Source organism: Alexandromys fortis, unplaced genomic scaffold (assembly GCF_014885135.2).
Source record: "Alexandromys fortis isolate MF-2015 unplaced genomic scaffold, M_Fortis_MF-2015_v1.1 scaffold_199, whole genome shotgun sequence".
Lineage (NCBI taxonomy): Eukaryota > Metazoa > Chordata > Mammalia > Rodentia > Cricetidae > Alexandromys > Alexandromys fortis.
The window spans coordinates 1-22,373 of record NW_026068074.1 but is presented as its reverse complement, the minus strand read 5'-3'; the positions used below and the strand labels follow the sequence as shown (position 1 = coordinate 22,373).

Sequence of the window (22,373 nt, the reverse complement as noted above, 5' to 3'; positions counted from 1 at the left end):
CATAATAAGAAAGAAAGAAGGAGGGAGGGAGAGAAGTTGGCCCTGCTCATTAGTTCTATAATAACAACAACCCATGGTGTTTCTTTCCTGGAATGTGAAATGACATTGTTCTCCAATTCTAACTTGCCCCAGTGTGACTTCCTGGGCCTCCAGTTGCCTTTCTGATGGTTTTACTTCTAGTCTTTGGAACTAGAGGTAGTTATATTTGAGAGCCACGGCATGAAGTTCTTTTGATTCAAGCTTCTCACCTTCTATACATTGCTGACGATCATAGAGATGGCAGAAACAATCGGATTACTGGTTAAAAAGTGACATGTTCTGAATGGATTCTCTGGGAAATGCTAGTTAGCTGTTGTCAGTGATCACCAGTCCAGTGGGACAATTTGGGGCTTGAGGGGGCACTGAGTTATTGTTGCTTTTTTTTTTGGAATGGATTGGTTTTGTCCCTCTCTTTTGCCTTACGGACTCTATCAGCTGAAATAGGACCTGCTCTTCTGACAGATAGATGTTGGACAAGTAGGAAGTTGCCTCCACCATGGCACGACTTCCAGAACCTCTGAGGCACTGGCTTCCCTGCCCTCTCTGGAGGCTGTATTTTCCTTCCATAGAATGTTTAGTAAATTCATAACAAAAGTCAACAGTGTGAGCTTATGCCTCAGTAATGCTTGAGACAAACTGTCGTGTGAACTTACGTCCCAGTAATGCCTGGGACAAACTGTGGGCTAGAAAAATTCTGGTATGAGAAAAGGCAGTGAAAGACAATTTTGGCATTTTTAATCTGAGAAAGCACAATTTGGAGTGCATTGCTGAAGTTTTCAACAGTTACTGAATGCTGGTAGGAATTACATCAGACGTATCCTAATGACTGCCTCCTATTTGTTCTGGTTGACTGTCACAAAAACCTCCATCGCTGTTTTTCCCCCCTCTCCCCATTTTTTTCCCTTTCATCTTTTGGATCACACAAGTGTTTCTGGTTGTGTGCTTTCCCCCATGGAATCTCTATCAAACTCACTTAGCCCTTGTTCCTCAAGGGTTTACCACTGCTGTAAGTGGAGGTCCATGGGGGAATTCAAATTGAGATCTGTGACATCCAGGAAATCGATGTTGAATATGCTGGGGCCACTGGTGGTGAGGTTGCTGAAGCCTGGCGTGGAGTTTGGTGGAGTAAGATCCAGCCATTCCATTGTTTCCCAGGGAGATTCTGTGAAACTCAGCTGCAGGCCACTGCTGTCCACGGATGAGGGTGATAACTGCGGATGTATCGGGGAGAGGGGCCCAGGCAAGAGCTCATGAGCGCTAAAGAGGTCTTCGGCAGCCTTCCCTGGGAAGCCATCCACGATTCCATCAAAAGGAGTCTCCTCGTTGCCGATCTTGAGGAGGGTGACGTCTCTCACTTTTCCCATGGGGCTGTGAGAATTCAGTAAGACTTCTAGGTGTTCATCTCTGTCGGTGGCATAGTGGTCAAAGGAGATCTGACCTCCCGAAGATGCCTGCTCAAAGGGAGCTGAGGACTTGGGGAGGATGGTGGTAGGGCTGCAGGAGGACCCAGGTATCTTCGGGACTTTTTGAAGACAAGAATGATCTTCCCTGGCATCAGCAGGCATTTCTGTTGGTAAAACACAGTGCAACTTGTTACAGCTCCTCAAACTGGCCAGGCCACATGATGAGTCTTTGGGATAAATGAGATGCTCTTTGGAAAGCCCAGAAGGTGGCCATGCTTTTCTGTTCAGCACTTAGCCCTTGGCTCACTTCTACCTCTGTTGTCTCTCCATTTCTTTTTAAAAGTGTCCCAAAATATCCCCACCTTGGAAATTCCACTCTTTTCTGCTGGCTACTTCGCCCCCTTCGCTACCACTAGCTGTATTGGAGGACACTGTATCTCTGTCATACTCTCTGTTGGGCAGCAAAGGAGGGATGAGTGTTGTCCCACAGCTATTTTTATGTTGATGCCTTCTTACCATTCCTCAGTAGTTTTTAGGGCAGCCCATTTCCCTAGTTGAGACCTGCAGATCACACCTCTCCGTCTTTTGGGAACTATCTCCTAGTTCGCAGCCATTTTGCCAGGTCGGTGTTTCTTATTTCAAAGACTATATATTCATAGAAGTCACACACTGTTCATGCTGGCCTCTCAGTTCCTTGTCCTTCCTATCTACTCCGGTGATGATGGCCACCCCACTCTGGCTGATACCTTGAGCCTTGTCCTTGCATAGCCCATCCTTCCAAGAACTCTATCTTAAGCAGGATCTCCCACTCTCTGTCCTTCTCCTTCCCCATCTCTAGCTCGTTTATGACGTTTCCCAAGTCAGTTATTCCTAAGACACTCTTAGGTACCTAATCTACTGGTGCACTATCGATCATTGTATGTCAGTAACTCCCACATCACTTCTTTCATTGTTTGGATCATTTTCTATGGCCCACTGTTACGGTCATTCCCACATTTTTGCCCTCCTCTCCCAGCTTAGCAAAATCCTCCACCCTGATAAGCCCCATGCAGTTTCTCTTAGCCTGCACCAAGTCACCTGGATGTGGAGTGAGAACAACAATTCCACTGAGCTGGCTGGGTTTACTTTCAGTGGATGGCATCAAACCTTCTCCTTGCACTTAATTCTGCCTTACGATCTTGCATTTCTCTATAAAACTCATCTCAATCATGAATACCCATGGCCATCCTTTCCTAGACTCTAAACTCCCTTCTGTGTTCTCACTACTCTGCCTCCTGGCCACATATTTCAGTAAGAAGAAGGAGCACCTGGTAGAGGAGTCATCTTCCTTCACAAAACTTCAATACAAACACACACCTGTGTTCTTCTCTTCGTTATGATAAGAAACACTGGTTTTCTTTGCTCATCGTCCATCTCCCTTACCAGACTGCGTTCTACAGAATGATCTGGTGGAGAGCTGAGTTTAGTATTATGCCTGACATTCTATCTCTGAGTCATTGACTGCCTCCTGTCAAACTTCAAGTGCTGTTGATGAAGAGTTCAGCCCCCATGTTCTTGTCTGACCTTCACACATTCTCCTTTAGACCTCTGGTTCCTTTGTGTGTTTTCAAATTCTAGGCAGACATTCTGTGATATTCCTTAAATAAATGAATGAATAGGTGGAGGGACACAGTGGTTACTTTTATTGCTAAGTGGAGTAACATTTAAGCACGAATGGGGCATCCAGTGAGTGATAGCTGGCTGAATTTCAGCCTGAGTAGTGAGTAAAGCTTTCAGTGTTTCCAGAGTTATTTCTTTCTTCTTGTAATCGAGAAGATAGGGACTAGACCTGCAGAAAAGTGGTGGAATAACAAACCACACTTCCAGAGACAGGGATGGGCTGAAAGGTGACTTGAAGAGCATCCCCAGGATAAAGGTGGTGAGAAACCATCCACTGGGGTTCTCGTCTCTGCTAACAAGGCACACCTGAAGCTCAAAGGAATGGACTCTACCAGCAGACCGCTCAGTGTACCTGACTTAGTGTGTCCCTGACCGTGGTCAAAAGAGGCCATGTCTTAGAGAGTCCACAGGCAGGACGGATCCTGATGGACAGTGGGCAAGGCAATCTTACCTCCGCTTTCAATGAGGACATCCAGGAGTTCATCCATCTGCTGACTCCGAGTCATTTGCTGTTTCAAATTAGCCAAAAAGAGAGCAGAGAGGTTAGGAGGTGGCCACGTCGGTACGGAGACAGTAGAAGAAGAGCTGTAGGGCTTTGGACTGGGCTTGCTTAAGGATTCCAAAAAGCATAGTAAAATAGAGCATAGCATAAAACTTACAAGCTTTGCCATTTTAGCTGTACATTTACTTTTTTCATCAGCGCTATGTACCCACATAACTATTTTGATATACAAAACTCAAACTCTATACGCAATAAGCAACACCTCCCAGTAACCTTTTGCCAGTGCCGATAGTCACTATTCTCCTTCCTGCCTCCATGAATTTGACTACTTTTGGTCTTGGACCTAATGATGCTGTGCAGTGTGACTCCTCCGCATTTAGTTTTTCATTTGCCTGCTTGATGGGCACTTGGACTATTTCTACTTCTGGTTTTAGTGAGTAATATTGTTAAGAGCTTAGTTAGACCTGCTAAAGGGCTTTGGTCCATTTTGATCAAAAATCTTAGTGTAAATTGTACTCAGATAATCCACTGAACTAGATAGTCCAACACAACACACAAGAATGAGGGAGATGGTAAATGTGAGCCTAGCCTCGCAAGGGAGCTTCCGTCCCAGAAGGAGGCATCTTAATACACATCCCTTTCTCACTTTGGAATCTACTTGTGTCCACGTGGCTCTGTTTGGCTGCTATGGACATGGCCCAGGATGTCGGCTTCAATTTTCTTGGTTCATCTTGCAGAACCTGTGAGTCTGCTCTTATCTCTGCTTATCTGAATGGTTAAGCACAGTCTAACTTCTCACGAAGTTTTCAGAAATAGGAAAGTCTATATCATGACATCTTTGGATAGCAAAGGAAACCTTACTGCCTTGGGTTTGATTTCAGGAGACTGGACAGCAGGCAGCACCTGATATTGATGCTCTGTTCTGGGTTGGGTACATAGATATAATTATTTTGATATCATAATTAAATTGAAACTATTTCAGTTGAACCACTCATCCTTCAGTATCCAAGGAGGCTAATCTCTAGGAGCACTCATCCTTGGGTTCCAAAATCTTCAGGTGCTCCAGTCTATTCTATAAAACGGGTAAGTATTTGCATAGAACCTACACCTGTCTCCCTGCCTTGCAAGTCATCTCTGGCATTTGCTGCCTAATACAGTTTAATGCTGTGAAAATATCTACTGTGTTGTGTGGCTTTGGGACTGGTGACAAGCAGAAGGGGTGTATGCTCCATAAAGATGGAGCTGTGACATGCCTAACACAGCATGTGAGACTTGACTCTTGACACACCCATGCAAATGCTGGAGAGGCAGAGGACCTGTGAAATGGCTAGAAGCTGGCTCACGACATGACAGACAATCCTTCCATCTGGATGGATTCAACATCACACAAGTTCGAGGGGTTTGTGTAGAGATTTTCAGGACTTGTTTCCCTAGTGTGTTCAAGTCATGGCTGCTAAAATGCACTCACAGAGGGCTGACTAAAATCACCCATGTTTTTCTTTTTCTTACTTTTTAAATTCTGAAGTGTTTTCAAAACATAAATATAAGTGTTGGAGTCCATGAATCTCCCTGTATCTATTACTTAGGTTCAACAGCCATCAATACTGTTTCAAGGTCATTGAGTTTTAAAGCTAAGAAATTAGGATAATGTAGTCTTGACAATTGCTCTCATATCTGAGCACCTACCATGTTACCAAACAATGAGGTAAGTACAAGATTATCAGTAATCCTTACGGAGTAAATACTTTTATTTTCTTGAAGAGAAGTTGAATGTGTTTCCAACCTCAGTGACAGTGGCAGGTGACGGAGTTGGCAGTAAGGCCAGGCCTTGGGAATGCCTGCTCAGCCTGCTCTCTCTGAATACTCAGATACTACAAATGTCCCTCAGTTTGCCAAAAGGTAATGCACAGAAAAGTGATAAACTGATATAATCATAGACCAAAATGCATTGCGCTTACACAGTCCACTGCACACCCTAGTTCAGCAACACAGCATGCTGTAGAGCACCTGGTGTCTCTTGTGTCTGGGCAGCTGATTAGGAACTGTGGCTCACCTTGGCTGCCCAGCCTGCAGAACACTGTACCACATGCTACCAGCTTGCAATAAAGCCCAAATTCAAAATGCAAGTGTATTGAATGCATGACATTTTATAATGCCATAAGGTAGAGAAGTCATCAACAGAGCTATCCTGACTTGGAGCCAACTGTACAACCCTGTCTTCAGGTCATATGGACACACTTTGTTCACTCTATTAGGTAGGGACTGAGCCCACTCAATATCAGAATCCACCAAACATACAATACTTAATACTGCAAAATTCTGCTTACTGAGTCCATTTATTGAGCCGTATAGAGCTAACCATGCGGTTACCTGCTTTACTGCATCTTCATAGGATGGGGGCTGGGTTATCTCGGAAACCACTGAACTTGACTTGGAAAAAGTTGGGGATGGAATTGAAAACTTTGGCCCCACCTTGTCAGAAGATTGCAAACCAGTCATCTGCAAGTGGATACAATCCAGAGAACAACATTCAGTACGTCTCAAGGGACAGTGCTTGTGTTCTAGAAACCACAGGCTACAGTTGAAAAAACTGCCAAGTAGTAATAATGAAAGCCCGAGATGAGGAGAAAGCAAATGGCACTAATAGGTTAACACCAGTTTGTGCCATCGTGGATTTGTTACTGGAACCTTAGCATGAAACTCACTGATTGATTTCTTGATTTCCACCCCTAAAGTAAGTGTACCCTCTTTTCTTTTTATTTTCTCTCTTCCTCCTCCTCCTCCTCCTCCTCCTCCTCCTCCTCCTCCTTCTCTCTCTCTCTCTCTCNCTCTCTCTCTCTCTCTCTCTCTCTCTCTCTCTCTCTCATCTCACAGTATAAGCCTGGATATCCTAGGAACTCACTATGTAGATCAAACTGGCCTTAGACCCTTACAGAGACACCTGCCTCTGCCTCCTGAGTGCTGGGATGAAAGGCGTGCGTGCCCATACCTATCAGCTGCATCATTTGCTACTGGACATGAGCTCAATCCAATACAACGAAGTTCTTTAACCCAGGTATTTTCAGAACAATTCATTCCAAACTGGGTCGTTTTCACACAGTTACTGTGAGTGTGGCCTTCTAAAGGTGCCTAGCCTGTGAGGGTTTCTTTCCCTTTACTGACATGAGGCCTGGGGCTCAGTTATGGCGCCAGTTGTTCTGTCACTCCCTTTGCTCTGGGAACTCCCCACATCCTGACTCTTTATATCCTCATTCCTTTTATCAGATTACATGCACCATCTCCTTTCTTCTCTACGGAGACTTGGCTCTGGACCCCAGTTTTCCATTTTTTTAAACATTAATCTGTTATGTACCCATCTGTCTCCAACACTATTTTCTGTCGTGCTCCCATTTCAATTCTACCCTCCCAGAAACTGGTCTGTTGCCAGCTTCTCTGGTACTGACCTTTGGATGGATAACAGGGCTTTTAGGACAAGGGTTGAGCCCAGCACTGTGACTGCTGTCTGCTTGGGTACCAGAGAAGGGCTGATGGAGGCTGGAAGACGGTGGGGAGAAGCTAGGAGGATGGCTTTCGTGTGCCCCTGAGGTCTGTGGAAAGACACATGTGGCAAATTAAAGAACAATCAACATATTTGAGAGTGGCTTTAGCTGACCCTTCTCACCCTATCTTCTGCCCCCAGGTTTCTGATATTTACAAAGCTTCGTGAATTCTCTTAGCAGATGACTATATTTAAAACCTGGTTTTGCATATGTCACCTGTGGATTACAAACTTCCCCTAGCTCTCAAATATCCATAGCACAAACTCCACACACCTCACCTGTGTAAGAGTTCAAGACTCTCTATGACTATAGGCATTACCTAGTTCTACGAACCTAAACTCTCCTGGAACCACGACTTAAACATTTTACCTACCTATCTTATTCACATGGAATATCTCTTTTCTATTTAGACTTTCCAAAACCTCTTCATCTTCATGGACAAAAGACAAGTCTACTGAACTCCTGAGCTAGCCTTCTCCTTTTTAGAGCTACCTGTGAAGTGCAAACTGGTCGGTCACAAAGCCTTCCAGGTCTCTACCAGCACTTTATGCCTACCCACCCATTTCGGGCTGTGTAATTTAATGCCATAGATCAGTCTTGTCTGATCTATGTGAAATTGCTACTGTCCTATAGTCTTTGTAAACAATAAATTATTGTCCCATCTTATTCCTCCCCAATAGCACTGATATCCTTAAAATGGAAAATTGTGGCTCAAGCCGTGGCCCAAGGGCTATTTCTACCTTTGCTGCCCACGGCACTGCGCATACAATAGATGTTTTGGAATGGTGCTGATTAGCTATCCCAGTATGTTCTTTCAGGAGTGGGTACCACTGGTGCTAATGTCCTGTTCAGGTAAGCTTGTGAAATTCACTCTCATTAACTCTCGTCATGCTACACACCCTCAGGATAGCAATATTTCATTGTGAACTTTAAAATCAACTAATGCTGGCATTCTAGGCAGTGAGTTCCATCTTCCAGGATCTCATTTTTCTCAGTGGTAAACAAAGCACTGAACTGGAGCCACAGGGGTGCAGTGACAGTGGATAAGATGGCTTCTGTTCATGTCTTTTAATACTTTAATTGGCAGCTACCCAATGTGGGCCATCGTCTTAGATTTTATAATCTTTGGACAATGTGATTTTCTTCTTCAATAGTCTTCTATACGCTTTCCTAATAATCTGTTTGTTTCATGGACACAAGGAAAGCCTTTGCTAATCACGTTGGGTGTAGTCTTTGAGCTGTCATTCCTATTCTTCTATAGCTCTTTCCTTGTTCTGTCCCAGACACACATTGGCCTTCTTTCTGATGCTTCGGCATTCTCCTTAGGTTTGAATCCCAGGGAATTTTCACCTGATGCTTCTTCCATCCCTTCATCCCAAATCTTAACAGTGTTCTCTCCTGTACCTGTTTCAAGGTTCCTCTGCAACATGCCTGACCCCTTTAGTGGAGATTGCAAACTTCCAGGCTTCTCATACAACCCAGCCTTTCTCTACTTTCTCTATAAGATGGACCATCTTTCTCCTCACTGCCCAGAACCTGTCTTCCCACAGGAGTAGAAGTTTTTCTCCTGCGGTAGAGTGTGGCACATGGTAGGTCTCAATAAATATTTGATGAGAATGTAAGAGAAGGGGAAGTGCTTTCTTACATACAGGCCATCTTTCTGTCTCCCCCACCCCACCCCATGCCCCAAAATGTGGTCTTAGGATGTAGCTTAAGATAGCCTCAAACTCACAGCAATCCTCTGCCTCAGCTTCCAGAGTGCTGGAATTCCAGGCAGGTACTACCATGCCCAACTTCCTTTTGACTCTCTTGATAAAACGATTTGGGCTATGACAAAGGTTGATATTAATTTTTGAGCATTTTTGAGAACATTAATCAGCAAATACTAGACCACGAGCTCAACGTTGCTTGGGGCCTGATTTTATAGTTAACTTTATATTGGAAATGTATGCTTTATTCCGAACTGTCTTTGGATGCTTATTTTCTACAAGGGCAAAGCTGAGGAGTTTGTCCCAGAAGCTATGATTTCCAGACATTTGCCTTCTAAACCTTTGTAGAGCAAGTTTGCCAAGCCACATTGCGAAGACTGGCTGTGAAGGCTCAAGGACGGTAGTCAGTGAGGTACTGCCTCGCTGCCAGGAAGCCTTTCCCAGCTCTCTAGTGGTGGAAGTCCCTCTTCTACCTCCTGAGACACCCTGTGGCAAGGTCAAGCTGCTTGCTTACCTGTGCGCACCCTTGGCTGTTGCTAGGTGAGGAGACCCCATGGCTCTCTCTCTGCGACCCAGAGGAGGCGGGCAGGAAGTAAGGGTTGTTGGGTGAGGGGGGCAGGCTGATGTGCTGGGGGCTCTTCAGGGTCCCCAGGGGCGAGTGCTGAGGGGAACACTGGGGGCTGAGAAACGTGGACGAGAGTACATGGGTTTGACCTGAGGACTCCACACAGTGGGGCAGCAGCTGAGCAGCCTCGCAGGCCGGAGGAGGACTGTCAGAGCTGTGGCCCTGTCCCTTCCCAGACACTTGTTGAGCTGCAAAGGGACAGCTAGAGACATCTTCCTGCTTGATGGTGGCGGCCAGGAAGGGCAGTGGCTTTTGGTCGCTGCAGCTGCTCTTCTGCTTCTGCAGCTGCATCCTCAGCTCCTCCACCTGCCGCTGCTCCTGCCGCAGCTTCCAGGTGAGCTGGTTGATCACCTTTTGCTTCTCCACCAGCATCTTGTCCTTCTCCGAGTCCAGCCCATCGGGCTCCGAGGGGCCGGAACCCCCATTCAGGCTGCTCAACAGGCTCTCGTCGGTGCAGGCTGGCACCGGGGACGCATGCAGGCCGAAACCAGGTGACGCATCAGTGAAGGTGTCTGGCAGGGACCCTGCGGCCGACAGGTCCGATGAAGCAGGGGAGATGGGTGGGCTGGAGCTCGTGCTGCCGAAGTGATAGAAGCCCGAAGGGGAGGACTGGTAACTGGGCAAGGCGTTGGGTGTAACAGGAAAGGTGACAGTCGTGATGTCCCCGAAGTTGGGCACAGGGTTGCCAGCACAGTCCTGGAAGGGTCGAAGCCTGTCCACCAGTGCTGTCTTGGTGCCTGACACCGGCAAGCCTCGTATTCGAAGCTGTTGTCTTAACTCGGACACCTAAAGCAACAAGGGCTCCATTAGAGCAGTGTCCGGGTGAGGTGTGCTTACAGTGCAATTGTATTTGCTATTTAGGGAGCTTTTAGGATATGGGGTATGCACATGAAACTTTACAGTATATATCCATATCTTTTTAAATACATCTTTGCAATCTTTCTCTTACTTCTGATTTAAACCAATTTTGTGTGATTTTAACAAATCTATTTTTTTAAAAAAGTTATCTCCTAATAAGTCCATCCTAAGGTGAAAAGAGCATGAATTTAAAAACACAGGGAATCTACCTAACTTTCGGAACAAGCCAGAGGAGTTACAAGGCCTGTGTGGAGCATCAGTCATTCCCATGACCACAGACCAGACTGGACCTAGAGGCCATTCCTGCTGCCCAACAGAAATGACTGACAGCAATCACTAATCTGAGAATCAAAAATTAATTCAAGTGTGATGCGTATGGAATGTATATCATTTCACACCACTACAATGAGAAAACAAACACACATGGAGCCCCTATAGTGAAGACCATATCTGCCCTGGTTTTCGTGGCCATAGTCATGCGAATGCTTTTCTTAATCCACCGCACAGCTCTCCAACCCCATTTTAGCCGGTTTCAGTTTTGTGGAAAACTGGTGCTGCCTGGGCTTGGACATAAGTCTAGCAGCCGCTCTGGCTTCTTCTTCTGTGTGCTCTTCCTCAAACCTAAACAGATACCAGCTCACAGAGGAGCTTGATGGGAAACACAGATCGTGGGTCCACCCTGGAGTTTCCCTTCCGAAGATCTGGGGTGGGGACCAGGTATTGCATTTATGATAATCTCAGGAGGATATTCATGCCACTGGCCTTGGGTTAGACTTTGAGAACAAGACTTTATGTGAGAACCATTTTTGGAGGGAGTAGAGAGTGGGGAAGACCGTGCATGTATATATGTGACTGTGTCTATACATAAATGTGCGTCTGTTCAAGAGATGGAAGCCAGGGCCTTGCACATGGTAGACCAGTTGTCTACTCTTGAGTTCCTCTCCACCTCCTCAGTTTGTCTTTTGTCCTTGTTTTGTCTGGCTGCCCCCTGACTCTTAATTCTCAGGCCCCATCTCCTCAGTGTTGGGATTGCAGACATACTTCACTATGCCCAGCTAAATGTTGGGTCTGGGTCTATTTTATTTTTCACAACTGACTAGATATCAGTTGTGTATTGAAGAAAGTACATGGTGATAAAAACTAGGCCCTTTCTGTTCCTAGCTTCTTGATCCTCTGTTCTTTCTCTTTGAAGTGGGATATTAATCCCTGCCTTTTTTATTTTTGCAAGGGTATAGATGGATTTATAAAAGCTCTTGGAATAGTGCTGGAAAATGGCTGTGCATTATAAAGCCATTATTATTATATTGATACACATGTAGCTAATTAATTCTCACATTCTCATGATGTTCACAAGTTGTAAACTATGAAATAAATCCAAGCCTAGGGAACTGGTTAAATAAAAATTACTGGAAATGATGGCGTACCAAAGATCCACTAAAATTAAAGTTTTGAATGTTTGTTGACACTAGATGATGGATGTTCGTTTATGATCTATTATTAACTGAAAGAAAGTTTGAGCTGATACTATTTTAAATAAATTAAATAACAATTCACACATTTAAATTGTTTGCTTATGAAATTATGTAGACAAACATCTGCTAAGATGTTAACTGGTACACTCCTCACTGCTTTCTCTAAATAGCCTGTCCCATTTCTAAAGAGACACATCACTTCTGTGAGTAATGCAGGAAGCATATTAAACACCTAAGGGCCAATGATTCTGTAAAACATAGGTAAAACTTTTCTGTAGGAACCGAGTTTTTGAGCAATAAAAGCAAATGAAGTCATCATAAAAATATCAACAACCAAAATTTTAACTTTCATAAATCAAAAAAAGCATACACAAAATGCAAATTTAAATAGTATTCCTTGGAAAGAAATTAGTGATAATATAAACAATTAAGTTGCCAAAATGAGTATGTGTGCTTATCATTATGAGAAAAGGGTAGACTGGAGAAGTGGTTCCACAGTTTAGAAGATTTGTTCTCTTGCAGAGAACCTAGGTTCAGTTCCCAGCACCCACATGGTAGTTCACAATCACATACAATTCCAGTTCCAGGGGATCTGATACCCTCTTCTGATCTCTGTATGCACCTAGTATGCACATGGTACACACACACAGATATATGAAAGACACTCATACATATGAAATAAATAAATAACTAAAAGATTGAGACCTAATATAAAAATAGGTAAGATATCTGACCCAGCTCTTTATAAACAAAACATAATTTTAAAATATCCCATAATCTATGTGTAGGATCATTAGCAATTTAAGGAAGTAGTGCAATTAAAATAAAAGGTTTATTTTTGATTCACCCAGTGACAGAGAAGTAGTAGTGTTTTGTATGAGCAAAGCAGCCATGAAATAAAGACCTTGACAAGTTGAAGGCCTTTACAGTCTTCCTGTTTAAGGTATGTCCCTGCAAGCAGCAGCCAAACAATGGCTGGCAGCTGGTGAGATGAGTACCCTCACTCCCTCTTGCATCCCTGAGCTGTGGGGTCTGCATCTTGATGTGCATTGGGATGCGCACTGGGGTGGAGCTGCTTCAGCACGTGGTTCTGCAGCAGACTATTCAGCGGAGAGAAGTCTGGGGACATCCTCCAAGAACTTTAAAAAATAACACTGTGGTGTTCTGTTTCTGGTTTTTGTTTGTTTTTTCAAGACAGGGTTTCTCTGTGTAGCCCTGGTTGTCCTAGAACTCACTTTATAGACCATGCTGGCCTCGAACTCATGTAGATCTGCCTGCCTCTGCCTCCCAAGTACTGGGACTAAAGGTGTGTGCCACCATGCCAGGCTAAAATAATATTAATGTATTTTAAACCAACAATTTAACATGTATGAAGTTATCCAAGAGAAATAATCAGAGAAGATAATAGATGTATGTCCAAAGGGCACTGAAATCCTATTCAGCAAAACATTTGGCAGCAAATTAAATTTCCAGGAGTGGAATGCTAACTAGGTGATGGGGTGATTTGCTGTTATTAAAAAATAAAACTTTTATTGAATATTAAATGTTATGGAAAACGTTCATTGTGTGCTAAGGAAAGCACGTCAGAAATTTATGGGCAGCATAATTATTTAAAAGTGGTTGTTGTCAAACAAAATGTGTTCACATGCATTTCAAGTTGGAAGAAGCATAACGTCGTGTTTTCTCTGGCTCCTGTCTGCTAAAATGCTATTTACTTTGCTGTACACGATCATGTTTCAACTGGAAAATGTCCCTTTACAGTCAAGTGCAAGCTACGAGCAAAAGCACCACGGCCGCCTTCGCTGGCATCCAGGATGCTGCTCTTGTCAAAGTCTGGCTGGACCGTTTTTTTTTTTTTTCTTTTGAATTTCCTGGTTTGAAAAAGTGCAAGATGGCAACTCATTATTGTTTTAATTTTGAGTTACTTAAAATTAATGAGTTCTGCACTTATTTTTAGAATCTGTTCTTGCACTGAATAATTTGGCTACATTATTAAATAACACAGATCACATTCTAAAATAAAATGAGTACTTGTTTAGTTCAATTTCCCTTAAGACTTTTAGATCATTTGACTGTGTGGGCTTGCGTGAGTCAAAGGCTTGCACAGCCCTCTTCTCTACGTTCAGTCCTTCTGATTCTTGGTATCTTTAAAGTCATTTATTATGAAAAATTCTAACATACGAAAAAGTAGCTAGAACAACACAAGGGACTCATATCCATCCAACAACTTCAGTAATATGCCAATTTTGCTTCCCTCTCTATTTCTCTAAAATTGTTTTGTGGCAAATTTTATAATTTAATTGGTGTGCAGCTCTGTATCTATCTCTGAAGGAAAAGTGCTCTTAGACACATAGAAACCATAGCCTTATATAGCTCACCTTAAAATGGACGGTTTCTTAATCTCCAACAAATATTTTCCCAATTTTCAGAATTTTTAGTTCCTTCTCTTCACGCTCACTCAAATTTAATTTATTAGAAACAATGTTTTAAAAAAGTCAATGTGCTATGAAAAATCACTAATAAATCCCACCGTGTGTGTGTGTGTGTGTGTGTGTGTGTGTGTGTGAGAGAGAGAGAGAGAGAGAGAGAGAGAGAGAGAGAGAGAGAGAGGTCAACCCCTCAGGTTTCCTTCCTTCCTTCCTTCCTTCCTTCCTTCCTTCCTTCCTTCCTTCCTTCCTTCCTTCCTTCCTTCCTTCCTTCTTTCATTTATTGAGACAAGGTCTGTCCTTGCCCTGGAATCGCACACTTGACTTAGACTTGCTGGCTAGCCAGCCCCAGGGATCCTCCTGTGCCTGCCTCCCTGGTGCTAGGGTTACAGGTGTGCGATCATGCCACACATAGGTGCTGGGGATCAAATTCTGATTCGCATGCTTGTACGGCCAGCTCTTTCTCACAGAGCCATCTGCCAACCTCATATCTCTGTAAGAAGAAGCTAAACTCCACTCAGTGCACTTTCCTTTACGCAGTGGAACGTCTGCTAAAGAAATGTCACATATACTGTCCTTCCCTCCTAATCATCTCGGGGTAGGACCGCCTGCATCAATCCTTCATCCCACCCTCTGCAAATGTGCAGTGGGAGCATCCTTTTCCCCTTCTCATCCCCTCCCATTTCTTTCCTTCCCACTGCTCCCCCTCTTTCTCTTCTCTCTCTCTCTCTCTCTCATGGTCTCATTTACTTTTTTGGTTTTAGCTTTTCCCACTTGGCCAAGGATTCTAAAGTGTATGCCCATCCCCTGCAACACAGCTGAGTTAAGTGAGGCTAATGTGTTTTTTTTTTTTTTATCATAGAAATGGGTTAGGTTTTCTCTTGGTTGGCTACTTAGCACTTCCAACCTGAATGAATTTATCTCTGTTTCTTCTGCTTCAACTCACTGAGAGTCTACCCTTGGTATAACTTTCCTAGGACTCGGGGAAACAGCTCCCCACACTCCGAGAGAGAGAGAGAGAGAGAGAGAGAGAGATCAAATCCAGCCCAGCTTCCTCCCTTCACCCCTTCCTTTCTATTCTCATCTTTCCCAGTAAGCAAAAGCTTGTGATCGGTCACTTAAATTGGAGTCCCATTTCATCACTTGCAAACTGATTAACTTACCTGTTATTGAACCCCTTTAAGACTTTTTAAGTTTCAAAAACTGGGCTGACAAGACTGACCTGACCATATGGAAATCTACATTGAATAGCTAGAGAAAGGTAGCTATCGTCACTACCACCACCACCATGTCCTTGACCTGTCCTAATTACTGTGACTGTCACCAACCAATGGTTCTGAGCTTTGATGCCCAAAGGGAACCACCTTTAGGAACTCTCCTCTGCCTCATGCCACCGGCACTTCTAGACTGGTTTCTCTGCATCTCTCCAGTCCTGCATGAGCCAGGACTTTTATACTTTAATTACTTAGCTGCAAATAATAGCTTTATTAAGGTGAAGTAAACATGAAGTTTGTCATTTGGCCATTACCGAGTACATAGTTTAGCTTCAGCAAGCACATCCACACTGCCATGCATCCCCAGAACATTTTCATTATTCCAGCTTCAAACAATGTCCACATTAAACAGTCACTCCCCATGGTCTCTCTGGGATGGTCCTGGTAACTTCTATTCTGCTTTCTATCTCTATGAATTTGCCTATTCAAGTGTGAGGTAAGACAGCTCATTGGGTATCTGAACCATTGCACCTGGCTTGTTTCACTTAGCGTAACGTTTTTAGGTAAGAGGGCATCTGTTATCTGTGGATTTTTGAGGAATGGAGGGGAGTGATTGCATGGCTCCAGAGAGTATTATTATTAGTTTAATGTCTCTGTCTGGGTGTGTGGATTCCAGACAGAAACAAGCCTCTTTGACCTGTAGAAGAAAATAAAGGAACTTTGATATCAGCATATAGCATGTATCTTATCGTCTCTTGGCCGCCATGAGATATTCTTCAATTTGTATTGACTGCTATCCCACCCCATCTTGACCATTTAACAAGCTGTCACTTCAGGGCAAATGTTCCCTGTTGAGGGTTGAGGACCCCCAGACCCTGAATTTCCCATAAACAACTTGCTTTTCCTATGCTTGCAGCTTCTCTAAGCAAAACAACTTGTTTTCCTGTGTTTGCAGCTGCTCTGAGCACGAGACCCTCAGGAGTTCTTGATGGCAGGGGAGTGGTTTCTCGTGGGTTTGGCCAAGGTGTGGCTATCAGTTAAGGATCTCTATATAAGCTGCCCTGGAACACAATAAAGGGGGCATTCTTGTTTCAAGGATGACCCGTGTCTCTGTCTCTCTCTGTCTGTGTGTGTGTCAATCTCCAGGCCCTTGCCGGGCTGGCAAACTGTCCCATAGTGCAGGTGGTACACTACAGGTGTAGTACTGTAGTACACATAGTACAGGCGCGACAGGACAGCGGTACACACAGTAGCACGGATGCTACAAGTGGAGGCCCCAGTGAGTACCATAGTACATGTGGTTCAGGTGCTACGGGACCATAGTACATATAGTAGTATGGACTTTACAGTTCCCAGATTTGGTAACATAAAGGAATAGAGCATTGTTTTAAATTATATTACTGATAGTAGGTTACCAACACTGTTTCTTATTCAGTGAGGATAAAGATCCTTACTTAACAGTATCTGTATTGGATAAAAAAAAAAAAACTACTGAATTTCCATTGGTATAGTCAGCATTTTCTAATGGAAAGACTGCTTTAAAAATCAAAATCATTAGGAAGAAATATAGTCACATTAGCTTCGTGGATTGTCCTTGCCTACATGAAGAGTAATTCCCATGGTTTCTATTTTTCCTATTTCACCAGAGATTGCCAAAGGTTCATTGTGAAACTGATATTGCTTTAAAATATCCTGGAAGCTTTATAAGCTATATGTCTCTACTCTATGCTAAGCTATGCCCTGGCAGACTTGTAGTAACTTATTTATGCTAACGAGAAGTCTAAGGTGCAGAAAAGAGCAGATTTGAGCTTGAACAGCCTGGGGAGGCTGAGTCAGGACCTGTAGGTTTGGGTTTGACCTCTGTACCATAAATCCTGCAACACCCTTGCGTTTATCCCACATTCTCTTCCTCTTCTACTTTTTTTCTCAAGATGTCAGGAGGAAAAGATGCTAGTGACAATATATCTCTGTCTCTGTGGGTTTTTTTTTTTTTTTAAGAAAAGAAGGAAAAAAATTAGATCAAATTGCATACCTTGAGATCATCCAGGTTTGCTGGAAGGGGGCCTGGTTTTAGAGAAGAAACACCAGTTTGTCCAGACAGACTGCTTTTGACAGGGGACAGAGGAGTATTACTCAATGGTGTTGAGGAGGAATTCGGATTTCTGACCATCTGTTCATTAGGTTCTCTGAAAAACAAAAAGTCACTTATAATACAATCCGACCTGTGTGTGGGAGCTTGGGTCAAGTCACAGAGTAATTGCTGACAGCAGCCAGGCAGGTAACAAATCAGCGGACAAGGATGGGAACTGCCAAAAATCTCCCAGCTTCGTTTCGAGGACACAGAACTGAGCGATGAGGACTGTGGCATAGCGGAGTCCACCCTTGACCTCACCGAGATGCTCTTCTAGAGGCCTGAGCATGTCATAGGAATCTTGATCATGCTCAACTTTGGATATATTTGAAACTGTGACCCGAGGGTGGCCAAAGACAGGTGAAACAATCATCACACTAACTGCATGCATGAGAATGATGTCCACCTGGAATATGAATAGAGCCTAGCAATGCAGGTGCATGGCCTGGGCTCAATCTCCAAAGCTGTCCCTTTGCTCTTTAGCAGTGAACTTGAGCCTGTGTTCCCAGACATTCCACAGCTTAGTCTGGACATGCTAGGAGTTTTCCTCTTCTTCAAAGAACCTTGACTTATTTGTTTCCCTCCAGCCCCATGGTCCCGCAAATGTGTGCATGGTTTCTAAAGGGAGTCACACTCCAAACACATCAGACAAGGACGTGATGCAATACAGGATACACTGGTCCCAAAGAGCCGACCCTGCAGGTCTCACACAGAGAAGCCATTTTCCACCTCTGCCCCAGGTGGCTGTACTCACTTGAGGTGTGTTTGGTGTATCCCAGGGTAGTTGAACCGCTGCTGTTGCTGCTGCTGTTGCTGCTGCTGCTGCTGCTGCTGGCTGAGGATCTGCAGCTGCAGGAAGAGCTGCTGTTGCTGCAGCAGCCGGGCATAGGCAGAATCCATGGGTGGTGGGGACTTCTCTGCCTTCTGGTCTGGGGGGATGTACTGGTGGTATTTAAGCTTCTTCACCTTCGGTTTGGGGTCCTTGGGCTTTTTGTGGCGGTTCTTACTATCACTCAAAGACTTGGACTGTAAAGAAAAGGGAGACATGGCCTGGGTTTTAGGTGATGATGGTGAGGAGTGATTTTCTCCAATCCTAGAAATACAGCAAAGGCAGGGTGCATAGTTCTCAGTGTAGCAGCTGAAGAGATCTGCCATGAAATCCTCACCCTCACTGCACATGGGCACCTGACGTCATACAAGGGGCTCTTGGAGCTTTCCTTCAGCCCAATGGAAGCCTGAACTCCAATGGCTTATGTAAAACCTACAGATAGCTTAGCACTCTGATTTGGGGGCCACTCATGACAGTGTCTGCAAATACCTCAAGTTAAACACACTGTAAGCTGACTTGTTCCATGGGTTCCGATGAAGCTAACATCGTCTCTACAAATCCAGAACGTGGTTCTCAAACCTAAACAGACCTTGCCTTTTCCCCCTCACATTTATCAAATGCCCATGCACTGGCCTGAAGCCACACCCTCTGAAATATAGACTTTTCAGTATGGGGAGTCACGCTCTACATTATGATCTGCACACTGTGAGGGGAGTTAAGGGCACAACTTTGGGGATTGAGAGAAATGTGTGGATATGACACAATTACGTAAGTTTAATATATCTAAATCTCATCATGTATAAGATGAAGAAAATGGCTGGACAGTGGTGGCGCATGCCTTTAATCCTAACACTTAGGAGGCAGAGAGGCAGGTGGATTGCTGTGAGTTCAAGGCGAGCCTGGACTATAAGAGCTAGTTCTAGGACAGGCTCCAAAACTACAGAAAAACCCTGTCTTGAAAAACAAAGAAACAAAACAAAAAAAGAAAATGTTACTTAATTTGCATCTTAGTGTTCAATATAAGGACCATAAAAAGGTTATCATAGGAGCCGGCTTAGTAGGCGGGTAAAGGCGCTTGCTGCCAAGCCTTGAGTTTCATTCCAAGAATCCAGAATGGTGGAAGAACTGACTTCCACTAGTTGTCTTCTGACCTCCACATATAGGTTGTGGTATGCTATGTGTGCATATATTGTGGTATACACCCATCTATACCACACACACACACACACACACACACACACACACTACTAGCTGTGGGATGGTTTTTGTTGTTCATAAAAGTAACAAGTGTCCTTTTGATGGATTATTCTATAGATACCCTTCTCTGGAAATCAAAAACCCTTCCTATATTAGGACGCAATAAGTCATTGAGTAGAATAAAAGTTCAAACCTGTTTTTATTACAGGTGGTTGAAAGGAAAAGAGTTCATGGGTGTCAAATTGGAAAGAAAGTGTAGTACCACTATTGTACAGAAGAGGGAGCTCCTGAATAGCTGGCGGACAGTCTCCGGCAGCAGGCTCCAGATCAACCGCAAGAAGCGCATTTGAGTGTGACCTCCAAGTAGCCTACAGAGTTCTTTACTCTCTGACTCAGACATCCTCTCGCTGCAGACACTTTTGTCTTGTCTTTTTTCTTTTTTTGAGTCTTCCTCTTGGAGACTAATGAATAAAGGTTGAAAGTATTTCTGAGTCTGGTGGCTTTATATTTCCCTACTCCAGAATCGATTGGCATCCCGGTAAATTAATCATATTTCTGCACCGGGTGAGTTTCTGCAGGGTCTGGTGACCGGCTCCCTCCAGCTCAGCTGCTGTTCAAGCCTCATCCCCTCAGACTTGCTTTGACAGGGGGTATGTTGTCTTGTTGCTGACGCAAGGGACCTGGAGATGCTTTTGTTCCCCTATATTACCTTAGCATGGGTGCAGGAACATTCCAGAAACTAGTGTGTGGCAAACATTACTGACCTAACACACCTGTCTGGTTTCATTCTTTTACAATCACAGTGGATACTCGAGCTCTGTCCAGTTGCGTGTTTGTTTTTCTCTTTGCACCTCCCAGGACACAGAAGGCACCACATGCGTTCTCCTAAAGGGAAATCAGTGGTGGATCCACTGTGGTGTTCCAGTGCCAGGCTAGGGTTCGTCAGCGGCTAGACATGGCAAGACTTCCTAATGTAGCACTGATTCAAACACACACACGCACATAGACACACACACGTGCACATGTGCGCGTGCACACACACACACACACACACACACACACACACACCTTTACTAAATACCGTGCACCCCAGCAGAGCACACCAATGTGCCAGTGATCCTCTGAAAGGTGACACTCAGTCCCATGGAGCCACAGGACACAGTTCCACATCCCAGCTCCTGGCTCTCTTCTCTGGCTAGGCATACACATTTCCTCCCCTTCAGTTTGTTGTAACCCGCAACCACCCTTCTGTCTGACTCCAGCTCGCCGTCAAAGCTGGCTCCAACTTGGGAAGCTTTGCGTGCTCTCCTCACTCAGCATGTTGAGGGTACTGGCCAGTGGTCACATTGCCTACTGAGGGAATGAGGAAGAATGAAATCCAACCTCCTTTCCCCTGCCTAGACTACCGACTGCCTGGGCAGAGGATCCTCTTTAATTACTGTGCTAAAAAGCAAGGGACATTTTATACATTCACAGTTTTGTGTGAGCATCACCTCTATCCAATTCTATTAAATTTCCATGGCTCCCAAATGAATGTGTTACCACTAAACAATCACTCTACGCTCTCCCCAACTCCCACAGCTCCAATCGCCATCTTGTTAAATGTGATTATTTTGGACATTGTATACATGAGACATAGATGAATGTATTTTGATTCAAATAGAACTTCTTTTGCTTGACATAAGGTTTTCAGCAGTCATTCTGTGGCAGGTGCCAGATAGCATCCTTTTTTTTATGACTGAATAGTATTCAGTGGGATAGCTATATCATGACTTTATTCACCCATCAGTTGATGGGCATTTGGGTTGGTTCAAATGTGTAAAAATGGCTAATGGTATTGCTTTCAAGATCCAAGGACTTATATTTAGTTCTTTCAAGTGTATGCCTAGGAGTGAAATTTCTGGAGCACATGATAAATTTATGTTTAATTCACAGAGGAAATGACACCCCCCAGAAGTTTTAGCATTTTTTTGTTCAGGCCTGTAGGGTGTGGGGCTTCCAGCGTTGCTACATCTTCATCAATATTTGTCATTTCCACACTGTTTTGATGGATGCTACCCTCGTGCACATGGAAAGGCATTTCACTGGGTTTCACTTTGCACCTCCAGAAAGACTAACAGCAGTGAGAACACTTTCAGGTGCTTCCTGAAAACTTGTGTGTCTCTAGAGAGGTACCTGCCAGTCCCTTCTCTGCATGGCTTTCATTCTTACACGGGACACTGCTGTGGCTGATGATGGCCTGAAGACCCAGCTAGACTAGATGAAGGGGCAATGTTTCTGCTGGTTTGTGATACAGCCTCTTGTGGATTACCAGGTCCCTTCCTTTTAGGATTGTCATAATTTCCAAGAGGGATTTGTGAAGTCCTTCTCCAGCCCAAAGAGAATCATACCGAGTCAATTGGGTTGAGTTCTACCCGCGGTCAGCTGCTTCTTTCTATCCTTCTAGATGAGTCTATACCAGTTGTTCTCAACCTTTCTACTGTTGTGACCACTCAATACATTTCCCCATGTTGTGGTGATCTTAAGATTATTTTTGCTTCTACTTCCTGTGATTTTACTACTGTAATGAATCATAATGTAAATATTTGATATGCAAGATGGTCTTCGGCAACCCCTGTGAAAGGGTCGTTTGCCCCCCACAGGGATCACAGGCCACAGGTTGAGAACCTCTGGTCTAGTAGAACCTAGAAGTGATGCATCTTCAACCACTGGTGTTTAGGTGTTGACCATTTAGAAGGGCTGGGCTGGCATCTATAGACCAGCAGTCCTG

The 22,373-nt window shown here is 44.2% G+C and overlaps 1 protein-coding gene across 1 annotated transcript; it reads right to left on the bottom strand.

Moving 5' to 3' along the window:
- Positions 1-406: 406 nt before the first annotated feature.
- LOC126488262 (myocardin-like) lies at positions 407-18,624 on the bottom strand. The gene is made up of 7 exons (XM_050121629.1): positions 18,332-18,624; positions 17,479-17,632; positions 9,366-10,262; positions 7,047-7,190; positions 5,974-6,102; positions 3,553-3,610; positions 407-1,606 (listed from the first exon to the last, which is right to left on the bottom strand). Exons 1-7 carry the CDS (start codon positions 18,622-18,624, stop codon positions 1,035-1,037), a joined length of 2,247 nt encoding a protein of 748 aa, XP_049977586.1. The 3' UTR covers positions 407-1,034.
- Between the last annotated feature and the right edge of the window lie 3,749 nt (positions 18,625-22,373).

Coding starts and splice junctions, on each gene's coding strand:
- LOC126488262 (XM_050121629.1), bottom strand. CDS start 18,624: ATGTCTCCCTTTTCTTTACAGTCCAAGTCTTTGAGTGATAGTAAGAAC. Junction 10,263..17,478: donor CAAACCTGGATGATCTCAAG/GTATGCAATTTG, acceptor TTGTTGCTTTAG/GTGTCCGAGTTAAGACAACA. Junction 1,607..3,552: donor TGTCCTCATTGAAAGCGGAG/GTAAGATTGCCT, acceptor TTTTACCAACAG/AAATGCCTGCTGATGCCAGG.